Genomic DNA, 23,633 nt, shown 5'->3' with positions numbered 1-23,633 from the left:
CTGTAATAGTGAATAATACAATGTGCATACAAGTGTGTTGCTCTTTCTAAAAGACAGATACAAGGGATTTGTTTACTTTTATCACAAAGACTGATCAGGGTCTAAAATGGTTTTCCTAAAATATGGACAGGTATGAGCATAAAATTGGGGCACTCCAAGTTGTTCCTCTATCTGAGCAGCATTTTGTTGCCGAGTGTGTTTGCGTGTGTGTGTACTGTGGAGTTTTCTGGCTCGATCCTTTAAACTAACTGGCATCCTTTTAATTTTTCATAGCGCTCAGCTCCTCCTAGCCTGAAACCGAAGACAATAATGCGTCTCTCAGGTGAATTGATTTGTGCCCAAGCCTCCCTGCTTCCCTCAACCCCCACCCTCACCCTCTCTCTCCCTCCCGCCCTCTCCTCCTCTCTCTCACCTTTGTGGAGGACATAATCAGCCTTCTATTCGATCTGGCTGGGTTTCACCCTTCCCTTCATGATTTATTCTTCTTTAGCGGAAACGTGATGGGCAGTAAACCCACAAAGAGCAAAGTTTACTTCATGCTTGTAATGGAGCATTTGTCTTAGTTTTCCTTTTTTATTTATTTTTTTATTTTGTTAAACTATAGCACAAATATGCAGCAGCTGACCTAAAGGGAGTTTTGCTGATTAAAAGGGGATGTTGCTTTTTTTTTTCTTTTTTTTTTAAATGTCAGACTAATTCTTATTAAATGATGCTGTCTATCTGCCCCAGCTGTCCTGCACGGCCCTAAAACCCACCCAGCAGTTACCTGACACTAAACAGGGAATCAATAGTGCCTGCCATTTCCTTCGGCGTCCCAGAAGAGAGAATTATATTTCTCACTATGGCTATTGACAGCGACATAAGAAACACATATGGGACGGCGGAGGGTTAGAAAGTGGACCAAATAGCTACACTGCGGTAATTTCACGCTATAAAAGCCGAAGGAAGGAGAATGTTGAACAAACCGCAGACTGCTGCTGGTCGGAGGGACTGCAGTGAAAAGTCACATGTTAAATTCGACTTTAACCTCGCTGTCTTAGCAATCGCTTATATGCAGCTATCGATCTTTAAATGACACGAGCAGTTTCCAAGATTACCAGTTAAGGATTAGTCTGTGCAAAATTTAAACTGTTTACATAAAAAAAAAAAAATCCCTAAGGCCTCTGACGTTTAAATGGTCAATATTTACATTTGTTTTTAACCTAAAAAGTTAAAAAATAAATTAATAAATTAATTAATAAAAATAAAATAAAGATGAACCGCACATTACCTGACATGAAGATAATAAAATCTTTTCTGCTAGGCAGGTTTAGGCCTAACGCAACATTTCTATAAACAATACGATATACATATAAGAGTTATTTTTTTTTAAGTACAAAAAAAGACTTAGAAAATGTAAGAGTGCGATGCTGTTCTTTATTCTGGTCATTTTAAAAGGGATAAAACAGTGTGTTTTGCAGCCCTCCCCGTTTCGGGACAGGGTTCTACTCCTAAAACAGTTTCCAGATAATGAAACGGATACTCTTAGAGTTCTCCCACTAGAGGACAAATATAATGAATAAATAGAAACAAATGTGACGTGTGAAATACAGTATATATATACGGGATTATTTAATGCCTTAAAATGGCCTCTAATTAACAAATAAACAAATTAACAATAATTACAAAAAAAACAAAACACATTGAAAAAATTTAAATATACTAGCAAACGCCAACACCCACAAATCCCCTTTGGCTGCATTAAAATATTTAATTCTAAATATTTCACATTTCTGGTGAGATTATCAGCCTTAGAATAACCGAGCCGTAATGTAAAATGAGATAGAAGGCCAGTGCAGTAGTTTACAATTTTCCAGAAATTCTCCACACTCTAAATCTTGCGCATTAATGCACGTTGTTTAAGTATGAGCCCTTAATGTGAAATCTAATCTGTATGGATTACGGAGCAGTAGGCCCCTATCAGATTTTGAGTCGGCGTGTAACTTGTCATGTTGTTAGAGGCAGGCCAATAGCCAGGGGCCATTCAAGCCCTGAGAGCCCGGCAGTGGTATAAGATTCCCATTTCCTACATATCAAATATAAACACAAACTCCACGTGGGATGAGAGGCGAGATGGAGAGAAAAAGCCGTGGACACGCGGAGGGATGGAGACTGAGAACTGAGGGGACACCAAGGGGACTAAACTCCTTCATGTGTCCACAAACTGAGAGGGGAAAAAAGGATGGACCGCACTGACCTGCAGTTAAAGATTGATGTATGACAAAAAAATAATCACTGTAATTTTATCATTCTTTTCTTTTTAATACGAAAAACCTTTTGCACAACTATTCAATTTTACAAGGAAGGATCTGACGTCATTTCGCCATGTTTCAGCAAAAAATTACAGCAACCACTAAATCTTTATTAATATTATTTTTTGTCCACTTGTATAATATCAGGTAATCTATCGGTGAGCCGAGATTCCGGGGCTGGGATGAAGTCTGAGAAAAATGGACACACACTTAACACATCACTGTTATTAACGGGCATGCACTGGCCTTACAACAACAATAAGGTAAAGTAAAGACTTATATTAGTAATAATATTATAGAAAACTGGAGTCTGTCACTCTTTGATGGAGGATAATTCCTTTAATTGTTACTGATACATTTTACAGATTTTTTTATATATATAAATGTTTTGAAATCGGAATTAATCAAACTCAACAAAACCATGACAGTTTTCTCGCTTCTGCCACCTGACCTACAATTTAAGTGTCTAATAATAAAGCCACAGCCGTCTGGGAAAAACACAAACTAGTTTAAACATACCTGTGTTAAAAGTATTGTCGTCCCAGCAAGAAATCAGCTCCCAGATTCTCTTCACTTCTTGCGAGCGCTCATAATCAAGTACAGCGTGATCGCCGCACAGCTCTCCCTGCCGTCTGCAGGCTGTCACTGACCGGGATCAAAACACTCAGCTACTGCTTACCATTATCAGCAAGAGTCCAAAAACAAGCCGATGAGTTATTCGGAGTCCTTAAAACAATTTTACAAACTCAAACACGAGTCCCGAGGCTCGCTTTCGGTGACCGGAACGCTCGCCCCCGCGGGAAACAACATTATTTTCAGTCCGCGTCCAAGTTTGAGCACCAGGCTGTTCAGAGGCATGGGACATTGCTGATGAAGATTGCTCCTGCGCATGCGTCCAGCTGCCATGCGGATACTACCGGGCAAGAGTCCAAAGAAGTAATGGGGTTCAGAGTGGGGTGGGGTGGAGGGGACCAAAATGATTTCTTATTAATAGTTTGGCCCAAATGATGTGCTCACAGTTTTATATATCCCACTGGAGCAAAAACATCTATGAATCTGTCTATCTGGTTTCCAATTAGTTCATTAATCCAGTATTATAAAGGATTCAGAAAAAACTTGTATATCAAATACATATATATATATATATATATACCTTTTACTGTATTTGTATAGCAAAAAAACAACATCCCTAGAAAGTGAGCTTTTTAAAAATACACAGTACATAAGTAAACATGAAAGGCAAAAATGCAAACTTATGCAAACACACAGAGGGAAAATGTGGTGGTTAATCTGTATACAGTTACAGGCAGGGGATCGGACAGAGGACAAGCATGCCAGAAAACACGCTGGAGATGTAACGAAAAAACAAACAGAAAACAGCATGAGAGTAAAGTCAGACAGGACTGTTTTGGAGACGCCCCAGAAAGATGACAGGCTTGGCCATGGGTTCTGTTTATTTGAAATATTGTTTGTTATGGCTTATGGATTCTCCGACTGTTGGGCCCCGCTGGCTTCGGATCAGCGCTCTTTTACCATGCTGTCATTTATTTAAGATCGTGATGTCAGCGACCACTCTGACTGATCGCTGATTGTTGCTTTAGAGATCCTGTTAATGTTCACACACGCATGCCCACACAGACTCCCACTCACACACACACAGATACAAGAAAGGGAAACATGCTTTGCACTACTTTCTTTTACTATCCCTCGCATACACCCACTCACAAACACACAATCTTTGTTTATGTGCAAAGTTTTCTTGGTAATATTATGTAAGATGAAAAGAGCCAAAGTTTCCGTGGTTTCAAATGCTTTGCACAAACACTAAAAAACAAAAAAATGTTCCTCGTTGGACTGGCTGGCAGTTTAACTGGCAATCCCAGAGACAAAAAGTCAAAGTCGCCCTAAAGCAAAGGCAGGAAAGTGGGAGCAGCCCTTTACCAAAACTATAACTTCTAATGGAAGTCTTTATGTTTGTGGGTAAGAACAGAAAGACATTAATCACCCTCAGAAGGTATCTCACATTAAGTTTCATAGCCGCTTTCACGATGTTCATTTTTTACAGTGATCACCAAATGACAGGGCACAGAAATGAGGTCTGTCATCTTCCAAAGTCACACTGCTGCACAATTCAACTTTTTCATCATTTATCACATGGAATTGGACAGGATAAGTAGTGCAAAGTCATTTGATGCCATTTGTAGCTGGCATGACATCGCATGATGACTGATATGTGTGTTTTGGCACCGCATTGGGCGGGTCAAATTCAAACCCTTGGCATGGCTTGTGTACAGGAACTTGCATGGCAAATGGTACCCTGACGGTAGAAGAAAGAGAAAGCTGTAGTTGCATTTACTCTCAAATACACAGCAATTTAAAAAAAAGGCTTATAAAATAGACTTAGAGTGTTATCTTGAAAGGAGGTGAAACACCGTGCTCTGTGACTAGTACCCCCACTCTCTTTTAATATAAAGACTTGGAAATATCAGTCTCATTTTCTTATTTGTCACCTAGTTTAAACTATGTAAACAGCCAACTTGTTGTTGTGTATGTGTCAGTCTGTTTCACCTGTGCTACCCGCTCATCCCCTCTAACACCCCACCTCTGAAGAAAGTCTATGAATAGCACAGTTTAGTTGAATCCTTGTTTGACTCCTTTAATAAGGCCTAGCCTGTTGTGCCTTCCTGCTTCTCAGTCCAGCAGCAGAACCCAGGCCTGGACCCCGCTGCTAAGTGATTGACACATTCTGGCAGAATGAATTAAAACCTCGTGCTGTGACACATCCCAGAATAGCAAGAAGCTGTTGCTGAACTGCAGTCTCTAGTGCCGCATGTCAGCAAGCTTAAAAAACTTGGCAGAACATTCTGCACAAAGGAAGCATGTACAGGTGTTTGTGTGTTCCTCTCGGTGTGTGTGAGTCTGCCTGAGCGTATGAGCCGACATGCGCTGACGTACAGTATGTTAATGCTTCAGCTACATCAGCAGTCTAACGAGTTAATCCAACAGGCGGCCTAAAGCAGACCCAGTGTGCCAATATTTGTCATGTTTTACACGATTTTGTGAAGCCCGATTGACGCTTTTTCAATTAAACTGAGACCACTTTGGAATTTGAAGGCAGTGGCAGATGGATCTATTTTTTTGGCCAGCTGTTCTCTGGAGGGTGACGCTGGGGTGGGGTGCGGGGGGGCTAAGCCCCAAGATGTTTCGTGGCGTAGGACTGTGAGCCTGTGTGCCAAGTCACAGAGCTCCCGGTTCTTGCCAAGCAGGGGGTGGGTTGAGAGAAAATGCCATTTAGCTGGCTGGTATTTATAGATATGTGAGGAACTTGTGCTCAGTCCTGGCCGAGGTGCTGACGACGTAAAACGAGAGGACGATTCCAGAAGTCGAGTGTCAGGGCACACAGATAAAAATACCCGGTGAAAGATGGGTCCGGTCATTAGTGGTGCAGTGTGGCATGTGACATGGCCGCATTTCAGAGGTGATTTATGGTTATTACTACAGCTAACCTATACCTCTCCCTTTCCTGCCCCCACCCTACATCTCAAATTGGTTTGCAAAATGGAATGGCAAATGGAGTTTATTTCAGGGGCCGAGTGCCCAGAAAAAAAAGAAGAAGTGTGGAGCAATTTAGACTTTGGCAAGGTGCCACGGCTTGGTGTAAGATTTTACCACAATACTGGGAAAACATGATGATAAATTACACTTCTAACAGCTATTTAAGCTGGAAATGCAGAAGGCAAAAGCTACTTGCATGTTACCACTAACCCCGTGTTACTGCAAGAGCTGAAAAAGAGCATATGAAAAGATTTCCAGTCAATCATATCATACTGAACAAAAATTATGTGGGCTGATGATAGGTTGTGGGGGTAACGAGCTCACTTCAGGTCACTGCCTTCTCTAATTGCCCGGAGCAAGCTGCCACAGGGAGGAACAAAGGAAACATTTCACACGTCGTAAATTCATGTAATGCCCTGCTGCAGAGCTGCTCCTCTGGTTACATTGCTCCTCAAAATTTCTTTTTGTTTTGTTTTAACTTAGTTAATCATTAAAAAATAACAATTTGCATTCAGATAGTGAAAGTTTCATATGTAGCAGGCCTAAGGAGCCACATTGCAAGCTGAGGCTGAGCAGCTTTTTTTTCCTGCTCTGTTTCAGAGCTGATGCATGTGTACCTGCCTGTCCTCTGCTCATCCTCTGCCCCCAATTTGTGTGTCACAGTGACAAAAACACACACTGAGCAGAGAGGAAGAGGAGGGGCACAGGCGTAGTAAGGATAACATTGGTCTACTTGGTGATGTTTGGTTGCTGCAACCATAGGTGTAGTCCTTTAGTTTTTGAAAGATGTTATCCAAAATGAGCCACAATGTAGAAATAAAATTGTGTTTCATCTTACCCACTAGCCTTTATATACATCATAAACTGTGCAGTCACAATTTACACTCAGATGCAGGACGTAAACTATTCAATTCAATTCAGTTTTATTTATTTAGCCAAATCATAAAAACAGTCATGCCAAGGCGCTTTATATTGTAAGGTAAAGGTAAAGACCCTACCATAATAGAGAGAAACCCCAACAAGTAGACCACCTCCTATGAGCAAGCAATTGGCAACAGTGGGAAGGAAAAACCTCCTTTAAACAGGAAGAAACCAGACTCAGGGAGCGGCAGCCATCTGCCACAAATGCTTGAAATGTATTACTGGTCATATTTTAGTAATTTTGATCATTTGTTAAGAAGAATTGTATGAGAAACATTTATCTGACACATTTATCTTAAGAATATTTATGGCTATGAAATTCACCTTCTTAATGTGAGTCAAGTCTTTTCTCACATCTTTTTCTGCTCTTTTTTCCCCCTCCTCCCCAACTGGTCATTGCAAGTTGTTCCTCCCTGGTCTTGTTTTATCTGATGTTTCTTCCTCTTAAAAAGGAGTTTTTCTTTCCCACTGTCGCCAAGTGTTTATTCATTTTTGGTCATCTAAAAAGTTTTCTCTTTATTTTTGTTGAGTCTCTACCCTGCAATGATAAAGCACCTTGAGGTGACTTTTATCCTGCACTGAACAGAAGAAGACATATCCAAGGAGAACAGTTGCACTTGAAAGAAATGTGTGTGATTTGCATGGCCAGGCAGGAGGGGATGGACATGAGGTCTTTTCTCTCCTCTGACCCACCAGAACGGTGCCCTAGCTGGGTTACAGACTTCCTGATTTACTAATAAGGCACTGATAAGGCCTTACTAATAAGGCCCTCTCCCGCTTAACAAAACACACACACTTCAGCAGTGTAGCCCACCCCTTTGTCACAAGAGAACTTGTGAGTAGGGTTTACAGAGGCGAGGAGTGATTTGCATGTTTATAGATTTGCGGATTCTAAATGAGGTCAATTTACAGTTACACCTTTTTTCATGCATGAAGGTCTAATGTCTAATTATGTCATTTTAATGAGCTGAGATGAGCTTTAGAGGTCTAAAAAATGCTATGAGATTTTTTAAATTTAAATATGTATACTATATCAAAAATGTTCTACGGTCTCCAAACACATTTCAAATATCATACAACACTTTTCTCCAACACTTGGTGTCTCATTGAACTCCTTCCCAGAATTTAGTCTTTTGTCCCTGGAGGCAGATGATGGAGCATATGCCTTACTCGCTGAGATGGAGATCAAGTGTGTGTTAGAGCAGCTGAGAAAGAAGATGGAAAGAGCAGGAAAGTGTGTGATTTCGTCCTACATTCAGAGGCTCAAGAGGCTACTCTCATGTGTGAAAGCACAGTGCAGTGTCTGTGTTTCACTTAGAAGCATGTGGTTTGTGTGTGTATGTGTGTGTATTGGGTAGGGGTATCAGGCCAACAAAATTAGTTTACCATCAGCTGTGCTCTCGTTCAGTCCCGGCCACCATCCAGTATTTCTTCCAACTCTCTCCATCTAATTGTGGCTCTGGACGGCTTTACAGCACCACCCTTGGGATGCTACTGTGGCCAGATCCAGAACACTAGGCTTTATGTGGATTGAATGTTTTATGGTTATGGACATAATATTTAAGTATAGAAACAGTCGCACCACAGCACCCTGCTCTAATAATTACGCCAGCCTGTAGGTAAGTGGGAAAAGCTGTGTAACTGACCTCACACTGCGTAGTGTGAGAGATGTAGATAACCCAACAGTTGAATCAAATCAATGCCATGTCTCAAGTTGGTTACATTAAGCGGGAGGGGAGAGACAGACTCCACATTTTTTTTAAAGTAGAGCGGGGAGAGCGGGAGCTGTAGTAGCCACATGGTGGTGAGTGCTGTCATGTTAAAACAGTTAGCCTTTGATAGCTGCTGCAGTGGTCAGGGGGCAAATCATTAGAAATTTTCACTGTCTAGAATCTGATGGATGTAGCTTATGTGTGTGCCTTCATGCAAATGCATGGCCATGAGAAAAACGATTGGTGGGGGGAAGAGAATGTAAGAAAATGATTGGTGATGTGCTTTTGCTTGTAACAGTGACTTGATCTAAGTTAGCCATCAATTTGGAAACTTCAGTTTTTATATATGTACCACCAAACTGGAACAAGAATCACCTCAAGGCACTTTACATTGAAAGGCCCAATGATCACATGACTCCCTAAATCTAATGTAGCATAACTAAGGGATGGTTCAGTGTCATCTGATGCAGTCCTAATGAGCTTCATTGAAAAGGCTATTGTGTCATACAAGACAGTAAATCCAACTCCAGTAACTTCCCAAATTCAGTCCCATTTTCCAGGAAAAATATCTTAATTTTTTCCTTAATTGTTTTTAGCATAGCTATGCAGCAGGTGTTTGTTGATCATAATGACCAAACCCAGCCAAATGTAAATGCTATAATTACCGTAAGTTGGATAAACCTGCAATTATGAACTTGATTTATAAAATATATCCTTTCAAGTACTCAGTGCGAAAAAAGTGTAAGAGTATTGCCTTATTTAAATAACACATTAACGCTATAAGAAAGCACTAAGGCGGAAGACACGGGTCGTTTCCAGACATGAAAGTTTGCAAATTAAACAATTCACTACAACACAAATATGTTACACACTGTGAATATTGACTCTGATGTTATTTGCTATTTACATAAACCTGGTTAATTTTAACAGCCTTGCATTTTACTGTTTTTTAATGTTATTTACACATTTTTAATCACCAGTTCATCATCATCAGATAAAATCTCTGATTACAGGTAGGTGTAAGTAGGTGGCACTCATACTCAGAGATCATTTTATGTGTAAGAAGCATCATACTCACATTTTTATGTGAGTATGCACAGAAACTGATGCAGAAAGACCCACTTAATAAAGAAGTTGATAACCACCATTGTGACGTCGGTTATCTCCCGGTTTTACAAACCCGGTTTTAGGTTTTCTTGAGCCAATAAAATAAAAGTATAAAGGGATACAAAATATAGCCTAACTTCAATATACCGAAACTCCTTCATTTGAAAGAAAACATGAGTAAGGTTATCACATAATAATAGTACATATATTACAGTGCACATCATATTAAACTGATAATGCAGAGAATTATCTCCGGGATGTTTGGAATTTCTTTGCTCATTCCCAAGCTTCAGCTTCCCTCTGGTTTGTAGTATGTTAGCTACCTTTAATTCCAAAGTGCACCTGTAACTCCGTCGCCTGTAAAATAGGGACGTTGCTGCTGTAAATCCACAAATACCAGTATTTAATAGCCATAATGAAAATGTAATCAGAATTCTCAAAATACTACAACAGCACCATTTTGGTACAACAATTGTACAGTATTCTACCTTTTCATCTACATCGTGGCTTTTATTTAATCAACACAGTATCATACATCATACATTCTAATGCACAAACAGTTTTTTTCTTTAAGAGTTTTTTTTTTTTTAAAGAAACCTAGGGGAAACTTATAATAATACAATATTTCTTAAGTCCAGTCTTTTTTTTCCCCTTTTTTGCTTAATAGAAATCAACTGGGGAAGAAAAGTATATTTCCTCCTTCTTTGGCCAGAGCAGACCATGTGATTGTGTTTCACAGGGTCAAACAAAGCTCCTCCCCTAGTTTTTTCCTTAGTGGACAGGAAGAAGGTCCACAACCACAGCTGTCCTACATACTTGGATTTTCAAATGAATATCAGGAAGACAATATAGTAAATAGAACATTTATTAAGGTAGCTGTCAGTTTATGAGAGGTTTTGAAGCTACTTGAACTGTGAGTACTTAAATTGAGGAAACAGAAGTGACTTTTCAAAAGTGAAAGTAAGGCTGCTTAAGAGAAACAGAAAGAGACAACCAGAGGACAAAACAACAAAATGGCTTCTAATGTATCACAGTCTGAACTGGACTGCACCTGCCCTGTTTGTTGTGATATATTTAAGGATCCCGTTGTCTTGCTGTGTGGTCACAGCTTCTGTAAGTATTGTCTTGAGGAGTGGTGGAGGCATGCCCGGTCTGTAAAGAAATATTTCCAATGTCTCGGGCACCACGTAACCTGGCACTGAGAAATCTCTCTGACAACCTGAGAAGAGAGAGGAGTCAGGCTGCATCAGCATCTAAGGAGCTCTGCAGTCTGCACGACGAGAAACTCAGACTCTTCTGTCAGGATGATCAGCAGCTCATCTGTGTGGTTTGCAGGGATGCAAAACAACACAAGAACCACAACTGTGTCCCCATCAATGAAGCAGCAGAAGAGCACAGAGTAAGCAGTGCATGGATATTTGTTTTAAATTTGGTAGTTAACAAAAGTTATCAAACGTTTTGTAAAAAATCAACATGCCCATATTAGGCAGAGTTTCTAAGTAAGTAAGTAAGTGATCTCCTGTATACTGTGTAATAGTTATTCACTTTATTTGTAGACTAAAATCAAAATTGAGGTGATGCACTTGAAGAGCAAACTGGGGACATTTGAAAGGGAAAAACTCAGATATGATGAAATGGCTAACCACATTAAGGTAACTTACGACGCCATTGAAGGCAAAACAAACATTGTGTCTTGTCTTACATCAAAATTGTGTTTCTGCTCAGCTCCAGGCCCAGGATACAGAGAAGATCATCAAAGGAGAGTTTCAGAAGCTTTACCAGTTCCTGAGAGCAGAGGAAGCTGGGAGGATAGATGCAGTTAGGGAGGAGGCAGTATTCCAGAGTGAGATAATGAACATGGAGATCTTAATAATGAATGCTGAGATCTCCTCACTTAAAGACAAAATCAAAACCTTAGAGGAGGAGATGAAAGCAGGAGACATGGCATTTATGATGGTATGTGTGTAATCAATACTTTTGATTTAGATTTTTTCATCTAACAAAATCTGAAGTACTGATTATTTAAAAAAAATTTCTTTCCTCTTTATATGATAGAACATCAAATCCACTATGGAGCGGTAAGTACAAGAAAATGCTGGTTAATGGTGTGTTCAAGTATGAAAATCCATCATAACCACTCACTTCTCTTTGGGTGACTAGATGTGAACAAAACGGCAAAATAAATAAATAAATCAAATGAAAATCACTGGCAGTGCATTTGTTTTGTTTTGTTTTAACCTTTATCTATTCTTTCAGATCTCAGTGCACACTCTCAGATCCAGTCACTCCATCAGGAGCTCTGATCGATGAGGCCAAACACCTTGGGAAACTGCTTTTCTCAGTCTGGATAAAAATGAAGACTCTAATCCAATACAGTAAGCAAAATATTGTTTCTGACTCACCTTTTTGACCTTATATCTGAAGTACCTGGGACTTTTGCAAGTACCTGTTAAATGTTTTCATTAAATAAAAGAACAGTGTGTTGTACTAAAACCTTTTATTTCTATTTCTGTCCCCAAAAGCTCCTGTAGTTATGGATCCCAACACTTGCTCCCAGAGAATGACTGTATCAGAACATTTGACTTGTTTAACATCATGCGATTCTACATTATTTCCTCAAAACCCTGAAAGGCTGTATGATTCAGATATTCTTGGATATGAAGGCTTTAGTTCTGGAAAGCACAGCTGGGATGTAGAGGTTGATGGTTACTGGGCTGTTGGTGTGGCTGCTCGAACCAGAGTTTCTGATTCTAAAAAGATCTGGGGCATCTATGTGTGTATGTGCGCTGACATTCTGTTTGAATGTACACCAGAAGGCGATGCCAAAGTAATGGAAGATTCATTTCTTCAGAAGGTCAGAGTGAACTTAGACTATGACAAAGGAATACTATCATTTTTTGACCTTGGGCGGAAAGTGCCTGTACATACTGTCAAATACACTTGTACTGAAAAACTTTTTCCATACTTTCGTGGTGAGACAAAAGTTCTTCCACCTGAATTGTCAGTAGGGATAACACAAGTAAAATAGACATAGTGCAAAACTACAAAGTCTTCATAAAATAAGGACTCATTTGAAACTCTATTTTTTGTAATGTTGTGGAAATTTACAATGTAACCAAAATTTTCAGTGATTGAATGTAATAGATATACAGTATTTCCACAATGTCCCATATTGTGGCTAATATCTGTCTACATGTATGCATAGTATATAAATGAATGGTTAAGAGGGAATACAACATGACAATAGTGTACGACCATCTCGCTCTCTTTTTCAGTCTTTTCACCACTAAAACACTCACATGTACGAATCCAAAGCCGTGCACTGATACTGAATCTCGGTGGTATTACAGCTGGAATGCCTGCTATGTTTTTTCAACTAATGAAAGAATGAAGAAAAACAAACAGAGGGGCCAAATTAAAAGAGAAAAGGGATCGAGAGAAGAAAACACTGAGGGAGAAAAAGGAAAGAATGGAAGAACGGGGCATACGGGCTTCATTTAGTCTGGACTCCTCTGCATGTTTTACACAAGTCTGAGTCTGCTTTTGTCAGAGCTAATGAAGGTTCAGATGGAGAATGACTGACAAGCCTGCTTAACTGTGGTTGTGAGGGAATTATGTTTGAATTACTTTAATTTGAGAAATGTGTATTTTTCAGATTTATATGAAGGGAATTTTGCTTTTGCTATTTTAAAAGTTGCAGTTGTTTTAATCATCAGTATATTGTTCATATTTACTGAGTTAAAATTGATTTGTAAATGTACAAACCCTACTGCAAACTCAATTGTGACAAATTTCAAATTCTGGAATAAAAATGTGTTTCCTCTATGGTTTGTTGTTGTTGTTTTTTACGCACACTGTTTTCCCTACACAGTCAATTTCTTTAAAAGTGTACCAACTGTTTTTCTTTCTCAAAATCCCCTTTAAATAATCAATCATTTGATATTTGAACAGAGAACACCCGAAGCCACTGAGCAGAATATGTCAAATGTTATTTTAAAGGAATTTCTCTTTAAATCAAATCTGAGAATTTTCAAAGCTCCATTGTTTTTTTTGTTTTTTAAGTGTGTGGACATTAGTGTTGTCCCAAAACATTACAGAGAAAATCAATAACTTTTTTTTTTTTTAGCACCAGTTAATTTCCTTAAATAAATTAAGAGGGACATAAATATAATCTTTGTGTGTATATTGTACATGGGATTCAAACATGTACGTACTTTATGTGAGTGCGATGTTCATAAATCACTGCGCACAGGTCAGAGGTAAAGAAGCACTAAACTAACGAAGCAGGACAAAGATATCAAAAGTGGAGCGATGATGTTTATGAGATTGACAACACGGCTCCGAGCAGGAGTGGTAACAGTAAGCAGGTCACAAGTTTAGATAGAAATGGAAAGAAAACAAACGAGATGAGCAAAGGGAGGGGAGCGATGTGCCAACTGCCCTGAGGTTGGAGACATAAGATCTATAGTACTTCGGACCAGCGCCTCTGTAGTCAGACTTGGCTTGGCTTCTGAGGAGATGACAGTGTGTCTCAGTGTATGTGCTCAGTTGGTGATGAAAGAGTTGCAAATGTGCAATACTGTGCCAATTTTCTAAAGAGCCCTTTGTGGAGATTTAGATTATTTATCATGTAATACCATCAGGTATCATTCGAGTGACCTCAGATTCAGTCTGCAACATGGAAATGACCCCAAACATGCAGGTCGGTCCTGAATACACTATATGAATAAAATGCCTTATAAAATTATTGAAAAGTACCAGGCCACACCTCTTGATCTTTAAATCCCGGTCCCATTGCCACAACATCAAGCACCTAACCATACACTGTGCCTTTACAAATATTTGCAAAAGAATTGGTCATTCTAAAGAGCTCAGCAAACACAAGAGTGATATTGTGATATGATGCTAACATTGCAAAAAGTCTGTTTATGAAATTTCTTCTCCTGTAGATAATCCATTATCAAGTGTAAGTTGAGTGGAAGTGTTTATGGAGCACAGCAAATCAGCTACAAAGTTACAGAAAGTTACATTATCATCAGCATAAAAACTGTGCACTGGGAGCTTCATGGCATGGGTTTCCATGGCTAGGCAGTTCCTATAAGTGTAATGTAAGTGGTCCAGTACTTTTGCTCATGTAGTGTAGCTTGAGTGACAAGGAGAAGTTCAGCAACAGACAGTATGGTCTCCACAGAGCTGTGTGTAGTCCCAGACTCACTGAGTCAGGCTCAAACTACACAAAGAGAACTAAGACACATAGAAAGCCGGAATCCACAGAACTCAATTATATGCACTATAAAAGGCAGCAAATATCTGTTTTTCTAATTTGCTCACAGAATTATTATAACCTGACAATTTTTATTTCATTAAGAGCCTGCAAACCTTTGCACAGTGTGCACAAATGGATAGATGATGGACATACAAATCAGTTAAAATAAGTGGTGGAATAAGAAAAACAGCTATACGCACAACAATCTGTATGCACACGCTACAGTTACTGAAAACACCACAGCAGTCAGTGTACATAAAGTAATATATAGATAAATGAGCACGAGCATGGAAACACACATGTGCATTCTTATGCGGTTGTTTTTCCATCTGCTCCTTGTTTTCAGGTCCTTCTTGGTCACTTTTTACTCTTGTTATTGTGGTCTGGATATCTTCAAGAAACAAGACTCCGAGTATAAGATGTTGTCATCTCTCTCTCTCTCTCTCTCTCTTGCGTTATGTTTCGTTTGGAGGCAATCACCGAGAAGAATCTGAGCAGTACGTGTCCTCAGCAATCATAATCATGAACTCCCTACTGGTCTGATACACACACACACACACACACACACACACACACACACACACACACACACACACACACAGGCCTGATTGCTCCTCAGTCTGGTCTGTATAATGTTATAGATGCAGATTGAACATGCCAGTCAGGACCTCACAGGAGGACACTGGGAGGAAAAGTGATGCAAGAGAGAAAAGTAATAATTATTAGAAAATCTGAGTGAAATTTAGCAATGAAAGAAAGTTAGAGCCAAATAAAATCTTTTTCTGACTAAAAGGATGCTAGACTTTAAGAGACTGGACTTTCACCCCGTAATAAATGATTAACAAACTGTTTTGCAAATGTTGCTTCTTCCTATCTGTAACATAAAGGCGCACACTAATACACACACTTAACGCTCGTTGAGTTGCGATACTCAAGTGCTCTGATAAAGTGCTGTCTGGTGTTCTCTCACTCTCTAAGCCCCCTGAGACTAGATCAATACTCACTCAGCGTCAAGTTACTGCTAATGTCTTCATGTTTTTAACCAGGCAGTGTGTGCGTGTGGTTAGTGAACCTATGTCTGTGTGTGTGTGTGTGTGTGTGCGCCCCTGATGTGACCCAAGTTATAATTATCATTACATGTCAATGAAAGTGAAAGGAAGAGTTAGACTCTCCAAAAAATTCCCAAAATCCTGACCCACAGCGCCCCCTAAGGACAAGTATTGGAAGCTGCAGCTTCCCCGAAAGATTGATTTACATCTGTGAGAGGAAAGAAGCTCAGTTAACTTATTAGAAATTCAATGGTTGACTTATATTTGAGAATACCTTTATCTCTTCCATAATTAGCCTACATTCATACCTATAAATTACAGGGTCATACAGAAGAATACTCTAGCAATATCTGTCCTGAATCAACAAGTATACATTACCTCCAAAACCCAATATAGTGTGGTTTGCAGGATTTTAAATAAAAGGATTCTCTGTCTGAGTAGGTGTCTGCACATCACACAGGAACAGAATAGACAAACTTATTAAGAAGCCTGGCTATGTGGTCAGGTCTGAAGAGAAGATAGAGAGAGTCCAGCAGTTTATGGAGAGATAAATGCTCTAGAAGCTGAAATCAGTTATGACTTACCCGGCACACCCACTCCATACCCTGCAGGTTGTCTACAGTAGCATTTTCAGTCAAAGAGTGCAACTCTGAGCATCCCAAGAGGTCCTTCATACCCACTGTGATAAGACTATTTATAGAAAATTAATTATATTGTTTTATCTGCATATTTGCATGTATGCAAATGTTAGTTATTGACTGTTTTATTTATTTATATGCTACAAACTTTATTTTGCTGTTTGGGATATGTAGTGTTATATCCGTGTTGTAGTTGCCGTGGCAATGCAATTTCCTGCAACAGATTAATAAAGGATCGATCTATCTAACGGGCAGAGAAAGCACAATATGCATTCTTAAATATCGGGAATAATTTTACATTGCAGTGGAAAGCCACAGAGCAGTAAGCTTGGTAAGTTAGTTATCCTGTGTCCTAAAGGTTGCATCTTTTTTTTTTTTTTTTTGCCTTTTACAAATATTACTTTAACAGTATTTCCAGTCCAGGAAGTAGACATAAAGCAATAAAAATGCCTTGGTTGTTTTAAGAGAGATCACTGTAAAGTCAAATGTTTAGAAGAATTGACAGAAATGGACAACTTGGATAAAAATGGATTTAAATTAGGTTGTCTGAGACTGATCAAAACCTAGTGGTCTGACTTTTTTTTTCTAGATTTCAGGAAATTGGTTGTAAATAATGGCAAAAATAAGGCCAGGGTGAATGAAAAAGACTGAATCCTTTCTATCAAATTCAGAAGGCAGGTGGAAGTCCTGTACATGCAATGCTATATACAAGCTTTGACCGTTATAATAAAAAGAAGTGTTTTTCCACATTCGGCCATTCTCTGATCTCACCTCCACCTCTCTTTATCCGTCCCCTCATCTCTTCATCCCAATCAATCTCTCTCTCTCTCTCCCTCTCACTAATGCACTCTTTCATGTGCTCTCCTATTTCTCTCTCTCTCACTGCTGCCCTCTTTCCCTCACCCTGATGTCTCATGGCTCTTTTGTAGGCCCTCTACATTTTTGGGGGTAATGTGATCTCCCCTATTCCTCCCCAGGGTGGTCCACTCCTCTCATTCAAATAACAAGGTCAGGCTGAATGGAGTTGGTGAACAGAGGAGGGACAGTGAGAGAACAAGACTCAAAGAGAGAATGGGGAAAAAGTTAGATGACGGGTAGGTAAAACTGCCATTATATCTCATTTGTGTTCATTCGCAGATTTTGCTACAGGTAGGGTGTGAATAGAGTGTTCAGTGTGATGCATTGCATCATGCAAGCAGAGTGTGTGTGTCTTAGCAATGTACCTGTGCCATCTGTTAGATCCCATCCAGCAGCTGCTGCTGTTTTCAACCCTTCGAGGGAAGCCTAGTATTTTCCCAAAAAAGTATTCCATTAAAATCGACCTTATCTTTATTTACACTCGCACTGTAACAAAACGTACTTATTTCATGTATTCAGTAACATTTTTCATTAGAGTACTAATATCTAGTGCTTCACATTTCAAGCCACACTTATCCATTCACACGTCTCTTTTCACACTCAAACAGATGGATATATTTAGAGCTTTGCCAATATATCGGTCAATATTAGCTATTTGTCAGTATATTGGTATCGGTATTTAAAAGGCGATTGAGAGAGATAAGAAACACCTTGCTCATCAGAGGTAAACTTCCCAACTTCCCTGTGTACAATAGATCTGTTTGGAATACCGTGAACTAAACAACCGACTGATCAGAGCAGAGTGTAAACAAGTAATGCATGACTTGCTTTAATAATAAAGCAGGATTCTTGTTAAAAGCATTTTCACTGTATCTGAAAGAAAAATGAGTCCTGCCTAAAATCACTTCAGTTTGCAGAGACCAAACACTAACCTTGCTATTAATGAACTCTCAGCTTTACTTCCTGAGCAGCAGCTGTTTAGATCTCATCATGTCTTTCATTTCTGGTGGTAGACCGATAACATATGATACCTTTAACCCCCCGGCACCCTAGATGCTGGATGAATGTGATGAGAATGATTACAAAATATTAATGTTACAGGCTATGAAGCCAAATTAGCAATTAGCAAATGCATTCCACATTAAACATTAGTTATCTGATGTACTGCCAATGTAAACATAATAAATCAGAATTAACTTTATTGATGCTTTTCCACAATTCAGTAACAAGTTTCTCTTTCTGCAATGTTGTCAACTGTTTTACTTGGATTTCCATATAATGAAACTATAATGAAACAGTATGATTAAGATGGCATTAGTGAAAGTCGTGCACAGGCCAGTCAGGGTTTAGTATTATTGCCGCTCTGTTTATAACAGCAAATCTTACAAATAAGGATTTTAAGCATCCAGAATAAAAGCAAATTTACTTGCAAAAAGAAATAATATATAGTATTATTCCCCGTGTTTCTGCGCTATTTTTTTGTGTTTTTATTTCAGTGCATTTTTCTTTGTTTGCTCTTACTGTGGGTTACTATCTTTCGTATGATAGACTCACATGTTTACCTCTTTTTCTACCACAGGCTGCCATCTTTCTTTCCCTGTGCATGAACCACACTGCTGCCTTACCAGGAGATGAGTATGGACACCCACACCCATACACACACCTATGGACACCGCTGCAGTGCCCCAGACAGCACTCCACAATGTGGATGCCCCAAGGGAGCATGGGTAACTCAGTCCCCTCTATCTGCCAACTGCTGTGTCACAAAGAGGCTCGCATTACACACACACACAATTAACCACACAAGCTCATGCATTTGTACAAGCACATACTCCATATTTTAGCTCTGGTTGTCATGACGCAAACACATTTCAAACACATAATCAGCCAAATTTCTTTCATTCGAACCTGAAGCCAAAAGAGCGAGGATTAAGAGAAGAAAAAAGTGAAACGGAGCTAATGTCCTAACACGCTGTCAGGAACGCTTTAAGGCATTGTACACACTCATCGCTGCACACTCGCTCACACAACAACACAAACCACCCATTTGCTTTTTTACCAGTGCACACTGAGAAAGTTATTTCAAGGACAAGTTACCCATAATTAAACGTCTTTTTGGAAAGCTGCGTGTTCAAATGAAAATCATTTTCACCATCACTTGTCACCTCACAACGTGCAAATGTGTTTAACAAAGTCTGTGTTTGTGTGTCAGTGTGTGTGCGTTGGAGTTTAAAATTGTTGTTATTGGCTGGAGGAATGAAGTTCAGCTCAAGTTTGGCTGCAAGCTACAAACCTCAAACACATATACACACACACACACACACACACACACACACACACACACACACACATTGGTCTGCTAAAATGTACAGAGGGAATGCTGTGGTCACACCTGGGAATGCTCTTTCAGCTAACCTGCCGAACATTTTCTCTCTCCCCATCATTTCCTCTCTTTTGCGGGGGAAAGTACCAAATCAAACTGACTTTACTTATGTTTACTTCTACTTTAAAGCAGAGCTTTAGATGTAGGAAGAAGTGTAAAAAAGGAACCTTTTGTTTGTGTGGAGAGAAAATCAGTTCATGGGCATTCTGATTCTGTCTAATGAATATGCACTAACACATCTAAAAAAGCATCCATCATGCATGCTATAATATATATTATAGAGCACATATTTTCTACACTGAAATGCGACAGTTGTTTTTCAGTTTGTGCTGTTTAATAGAAATATTTGCTTAAATAATGCTCTTAGTTTTTTGTTTGTTTGTTTCGTGCTTTTATTTCTTAGTTCTGTGAAAATTATTAACCTCCGTGAGGAGACTGTCACAACTATAACTGAAGTAAATATTACATTAAAGCCAGGAGATTGTTACCTCCCATCATGTGGACTGGAGACAGACTTTCTAATATTTTCTTTGTTCTGCTGTAAGGAAATCACTTGACACTGAGGTTTACACTGAAATTAAACCTATAGGAGCAGTACTGATCATCAGTGGGAGTTCCCTTCATTATGTTGTGTACTGTTGTGGTCAGACGTTCACACACACTCATCATAAATCTTATTATAACTTGGGGCTTTGAACGATTTCTGCAAATTGTCCTTTTTCAAAGGTGGAATGATTATATAGCATACATCTTTAATTAACTTAAAAAACTATAATTGGGTGCAAAAATTAGATTTTTTTTTTAAATTTAATTTTGCTAACCCACACACAATCAAAAGTATATATACAGGCTCAAATATATACATACACTCATTTAAATCCTTTAACATGTGGTGCTGAAGGTCTACACTGCCGTTTAGTTCGAAAAGGACTATTAACCTCTGATTATTGATCATGACTGACTACAACCGGAAGTTTCTCTTGGCCAGCATAAAAGAGACTTGATTGACTCATTGGATTGAGAAATACTCAGAACAATGGGAAAGTCCAAGAATCAAAGAAGATCTAAGAAGAAGAAATATAAACTACAACAAAATTATTGTATGTAAGTACATTCAAATGTGTCACCACTTTGGAAGAAAGCCCAAACTGATCCTTGGTGGTTCAGGAGCCTATCATGAACAGAACCAGTGATACTATCCACAGTGAAGTGAGTTTTACATTGCCACTGATGGAGAGGCTGCTGACCAGGAAATAAGTCCTTGCTCCAAAATCTACATCTTTAGGCTTGACTAAAATTTGCAGCTGCTTTTTAAGTTTTATGATCAGATGAGGCCAAAAATTGACAAAATGAAAAGACGTATTTTTGGAGGAGTAAAGGTGAGGCTTTCAAACCTAAGAAAACTCTACCATCAAGCATGGTGGTGGCATTTTTTGCTGCCAGTGGTTCTGGAACATTGCACAAAATGGATTTAATGATGAAGGAGGAGGACTGCCTTCCTATTCTTTAACTTTACCTCAAATCAACAGCTAGATGATTGAAATTTGGACACAGTTTAGATATGGTCGAATATCCAGGCAGAATTATGCCAAAAGCTTGTTGATGGTTACCAGAAATGTCTGGTCGAGATGCAACGGTCTTAGGAACATTTAAACAAATATTAGTGGAGGTGTATGTGTATATTTGACCCCATATATGTACTTTTTACCCTCAATTCAAACTTGTGTGCCCTGGGGAAAGAAAAAGAAACTGTTGAAAAACATTAAATACCCCAGATTACCAAAACACTCATGCCCATAATGAGTGTACGTAAACTTCAGACCATAACTGTATGACCCACACATATTGTTACAATGGTGAATGTTCATATTAAACATGGACAAAGTTTCAAATAGTCAAATAGGGTCAAAAGATTGGGACACTGGATGTCAGTAAGAGTGAACATCTTTATTTAGGTTAACTACGAGGCACAGCTCTTGCTGTGAGCATAGAAGCCCCACCCACCTCCTATTCAAACCTCCTTGTTCAAGGAACAGCCAATCACAACAAATTTGGCTTAAAAGAGGAGCTAAAGCAGCTGGTTTCATACCCAGGATGAGCTGATGAGCTGCACCAGTGCTCAGTATATGATACATAAGCATTATTTTAATCTGGAAAGCATGGAAACTAACTGTAGTAGTATTCAGGAATAAAGATCTGGAGCTGGAAATAAGAATAACAGGTCCCCTGTAACTATAAGAAATAACTTAAAATTATTTCCTCCTGTGTTATCTTTAGTTACGTTAAGCTTAAATATTAACAAATGTCTTGTTCTTGACCTTTCCCTCTGACCACAACAATTAAATGGAATATCCTTTTAATAATAGTGCTGTGGTTTCTGTTAAGTAGACCCGGTTATAGATCTCCTATCTCAGTGAATGTTAAACACACACACACACACACACACACACACACACACACACACATAATTTGACAATTTAGCACACAGCAGACTGCTATCACAGAGTGTAGGATGTACATAATCTCACAAAGTGAATTTTAATTCTGATTTAATTGGAATTAAAGTGGTTTTAAGCCAGAGTTAATGGATTTAGACGGACTCTAATCCTGGTTTAATGAACGCCGGTTTAGTGTGCTGCTCGCCCCTTTCATCATCCTAGACATTGGACCACTGCAGTCCAAGTGGTGAATTAATCAGCCACTTTTTGGTAAGCGGAGGATGGGTGTGTGTGTGTGTATGTGTGGTCTGTGTTTTGGGAAACATGTAAGGAAAGAATCTCTGCTAAGTTTGTATAAATTTGTGAAAATGTTTCATCTTTTTCGACTTTAGTGCAAAGCATTTCTGATTTTCTTTCCTTGTTGTTTCCATGATGTGTGTGCGTGCGCACATTCTTCACCACGTTCTTGTGGGTGTGTGTTGCTCGCTCGCTCTCCATCCCTATGTAACTGGAGCCCACCCTCCCCTGTCAAAAATAAAAATCATTTGTCCGTTGCACGAGTGTGTCCATTAAAAATGCATGGTGGAGGGAACTGGGGGACACTGGGGAAGAAACGTGATACTCGACTCTCCGGAAGGGCATCAGAGTACCACGGTGGACAAATGGCATCTAGAGAGAAAGAATGGGATGGAGAGGGAGAGAAGTGAGGGAGAGAAGGGTGAAGTGAAGGGGTAAGTAGGTGGGCATTGTGTTCTTCTCCTGAACAGCTCACTGCTAATGGGCAGAAGTAACGACTTTTGGGGTCCTTTGCTTTTCTTGTAGGTTTAGAAATATCACACTACAGCAATCCATTACACTGTCTGTTGTATTATATCATGAATAGGCAAAGGTCCTTGCAGATGTTTTTTTTTATTAGACTAGTACAGAAGCTCTTCTGGATTTCAAAACAAATACCAAGTCAAGAGCTCTACAGTAAATTAGAGTTGATTTCTTTTCCCTTATCGCAAGTGTCTCTGTAATGAGAGTCTGATTTAAGGCCAAAACACACAACGCATGACAGCAAAATGTATCTAACCCTCCTCATGGGCTCTTTGAGGCCTGGTGAGATTGGGGCTAATTGCACCGTGTTAACACACAAACAAGCTGAAAACATGCACTGAATGTTGGGAAACCCCTGAAGATACAGAGCAAACTAAAAAGTTTGTTAACTACTATAAGTTGCTATAAGTGAGGTCAAATAACCCTCTTTTTGACTATAATGTGTGCAAACTGCTCTGCTTTTGTGCAGGCCCAGCTGAGGAGACAATGTTGAAGTGGACGGTGCAGTACAGCTAACGTAGCTTCTTTTATCTCTCACTCATTTTTAAATTAAAGGCCAGGCTGTATAGGTAGCTTACTTTATGCAAATTTGCCTG

General features: G+C 39.2%; 2 protein-coding genes across 7 annotated transcripts in view; one reads left to right on the top strand and one right to left on the bottom strand.

Moving 5' to 3' along the window:
* Positions 1-3,173, bottom strand: part of eya4 (EYA transcriptional coactivator and phosphatase 4) — a 53,248-nt gene extending 50,075 nt beyond the window's left edge. For all 5 annotated transcript variants that reach the window (XR_002056582.2, XM_005449560.4, XM_005449559.4 and 2 more), the window contains exon 1: positions 2,811-3,173. The gene's annotated coding sequence lies outside the window, so the exon portion shown is untranslated. The remainder of the gene's footprint in view (positions 1-2,810) is intronic.
* A 7,061-nt stretch (positions 3,174-10,234) lies between these two features.
* On the top strand, positions 10,235-13,411 carry LOC100700078 (tripartite motif-containing protein 35). 2 transcript variants are annotated; one of them, XM_005449563.4, is made up of 6 exons: positions 10,243-10,985; positions 11,143-11,238; positions 11,312-11,542; positions 11,642-11,664; positions 11,843-11,961; positions 12,109-13,411. In XM_005449563.4, exons 1-6 carry the CDS (start codon positions 10,758-10,760, stop codon positions 12,612-12,614), a joined length of 1,203 nt encoding a protein of 400 aa, XP_005449620.1. In that variant the 5' UTR covers positions 10,243-10,757; the 3' UTR covers positions 12,615-13,411. The 2 variants fall into 2 exon arrangements, with proteins under 2 accessions (XP_005449621.1, XP_005449620.1); XM_005449564.4 differs by lacking the exon at positions 11,143-11,238 and having other exon boundaries at positions 10,235-10,985.
* The last annotated feature ends 10,222 nt before the right edge of the window (positions 13,412-23,633 follow it).

Source organism: Oreochromis niloticus, linkage group LG15, assembly GCF_001858045.2.
Source record: "Oreochromis niloticus isolate F11D_XX linkage group LG15, O_niloticus_UMD_NMBU, whole genome shotgun sequence".
NCBI classification, from domain to species: domain Eukaryota; kingdom Metazoa; phylum Chordata; class Actinopteri; order Cichliformes; family Cichlidae; genus Oreochromis; species Oreochromis niloticus.
Note: the sequence above shows the minus strand (reverse complement) of the source record. Positions and strands in the feature narration are given on the sequence as shown.

Excerpts from the sequence above, each read along its gene's own strand:
- LOC100700078 (XM_005449563.4), top strand. The coding sequence starts at position 10,758 with ATGTCTCGGGCACCACGTAACCTGGCACTGAGAAATCTCTCTGACAAC. Across the intron at positions 11,543-11,641 it reads GAGACATGGCATTTATGATG|AACATCAAATCCACTATGGA; the intron begins GTATGTGTGTAA and ends TTTATATGATAG. Across the intron at positions 11,962-12,108 it reads GAAGACTCTAATCCAATACA|CTCCTGTAGTTATGGATCCC; the intron begins GTAAGCAAAATA and ends TGTCCCCAAAAG.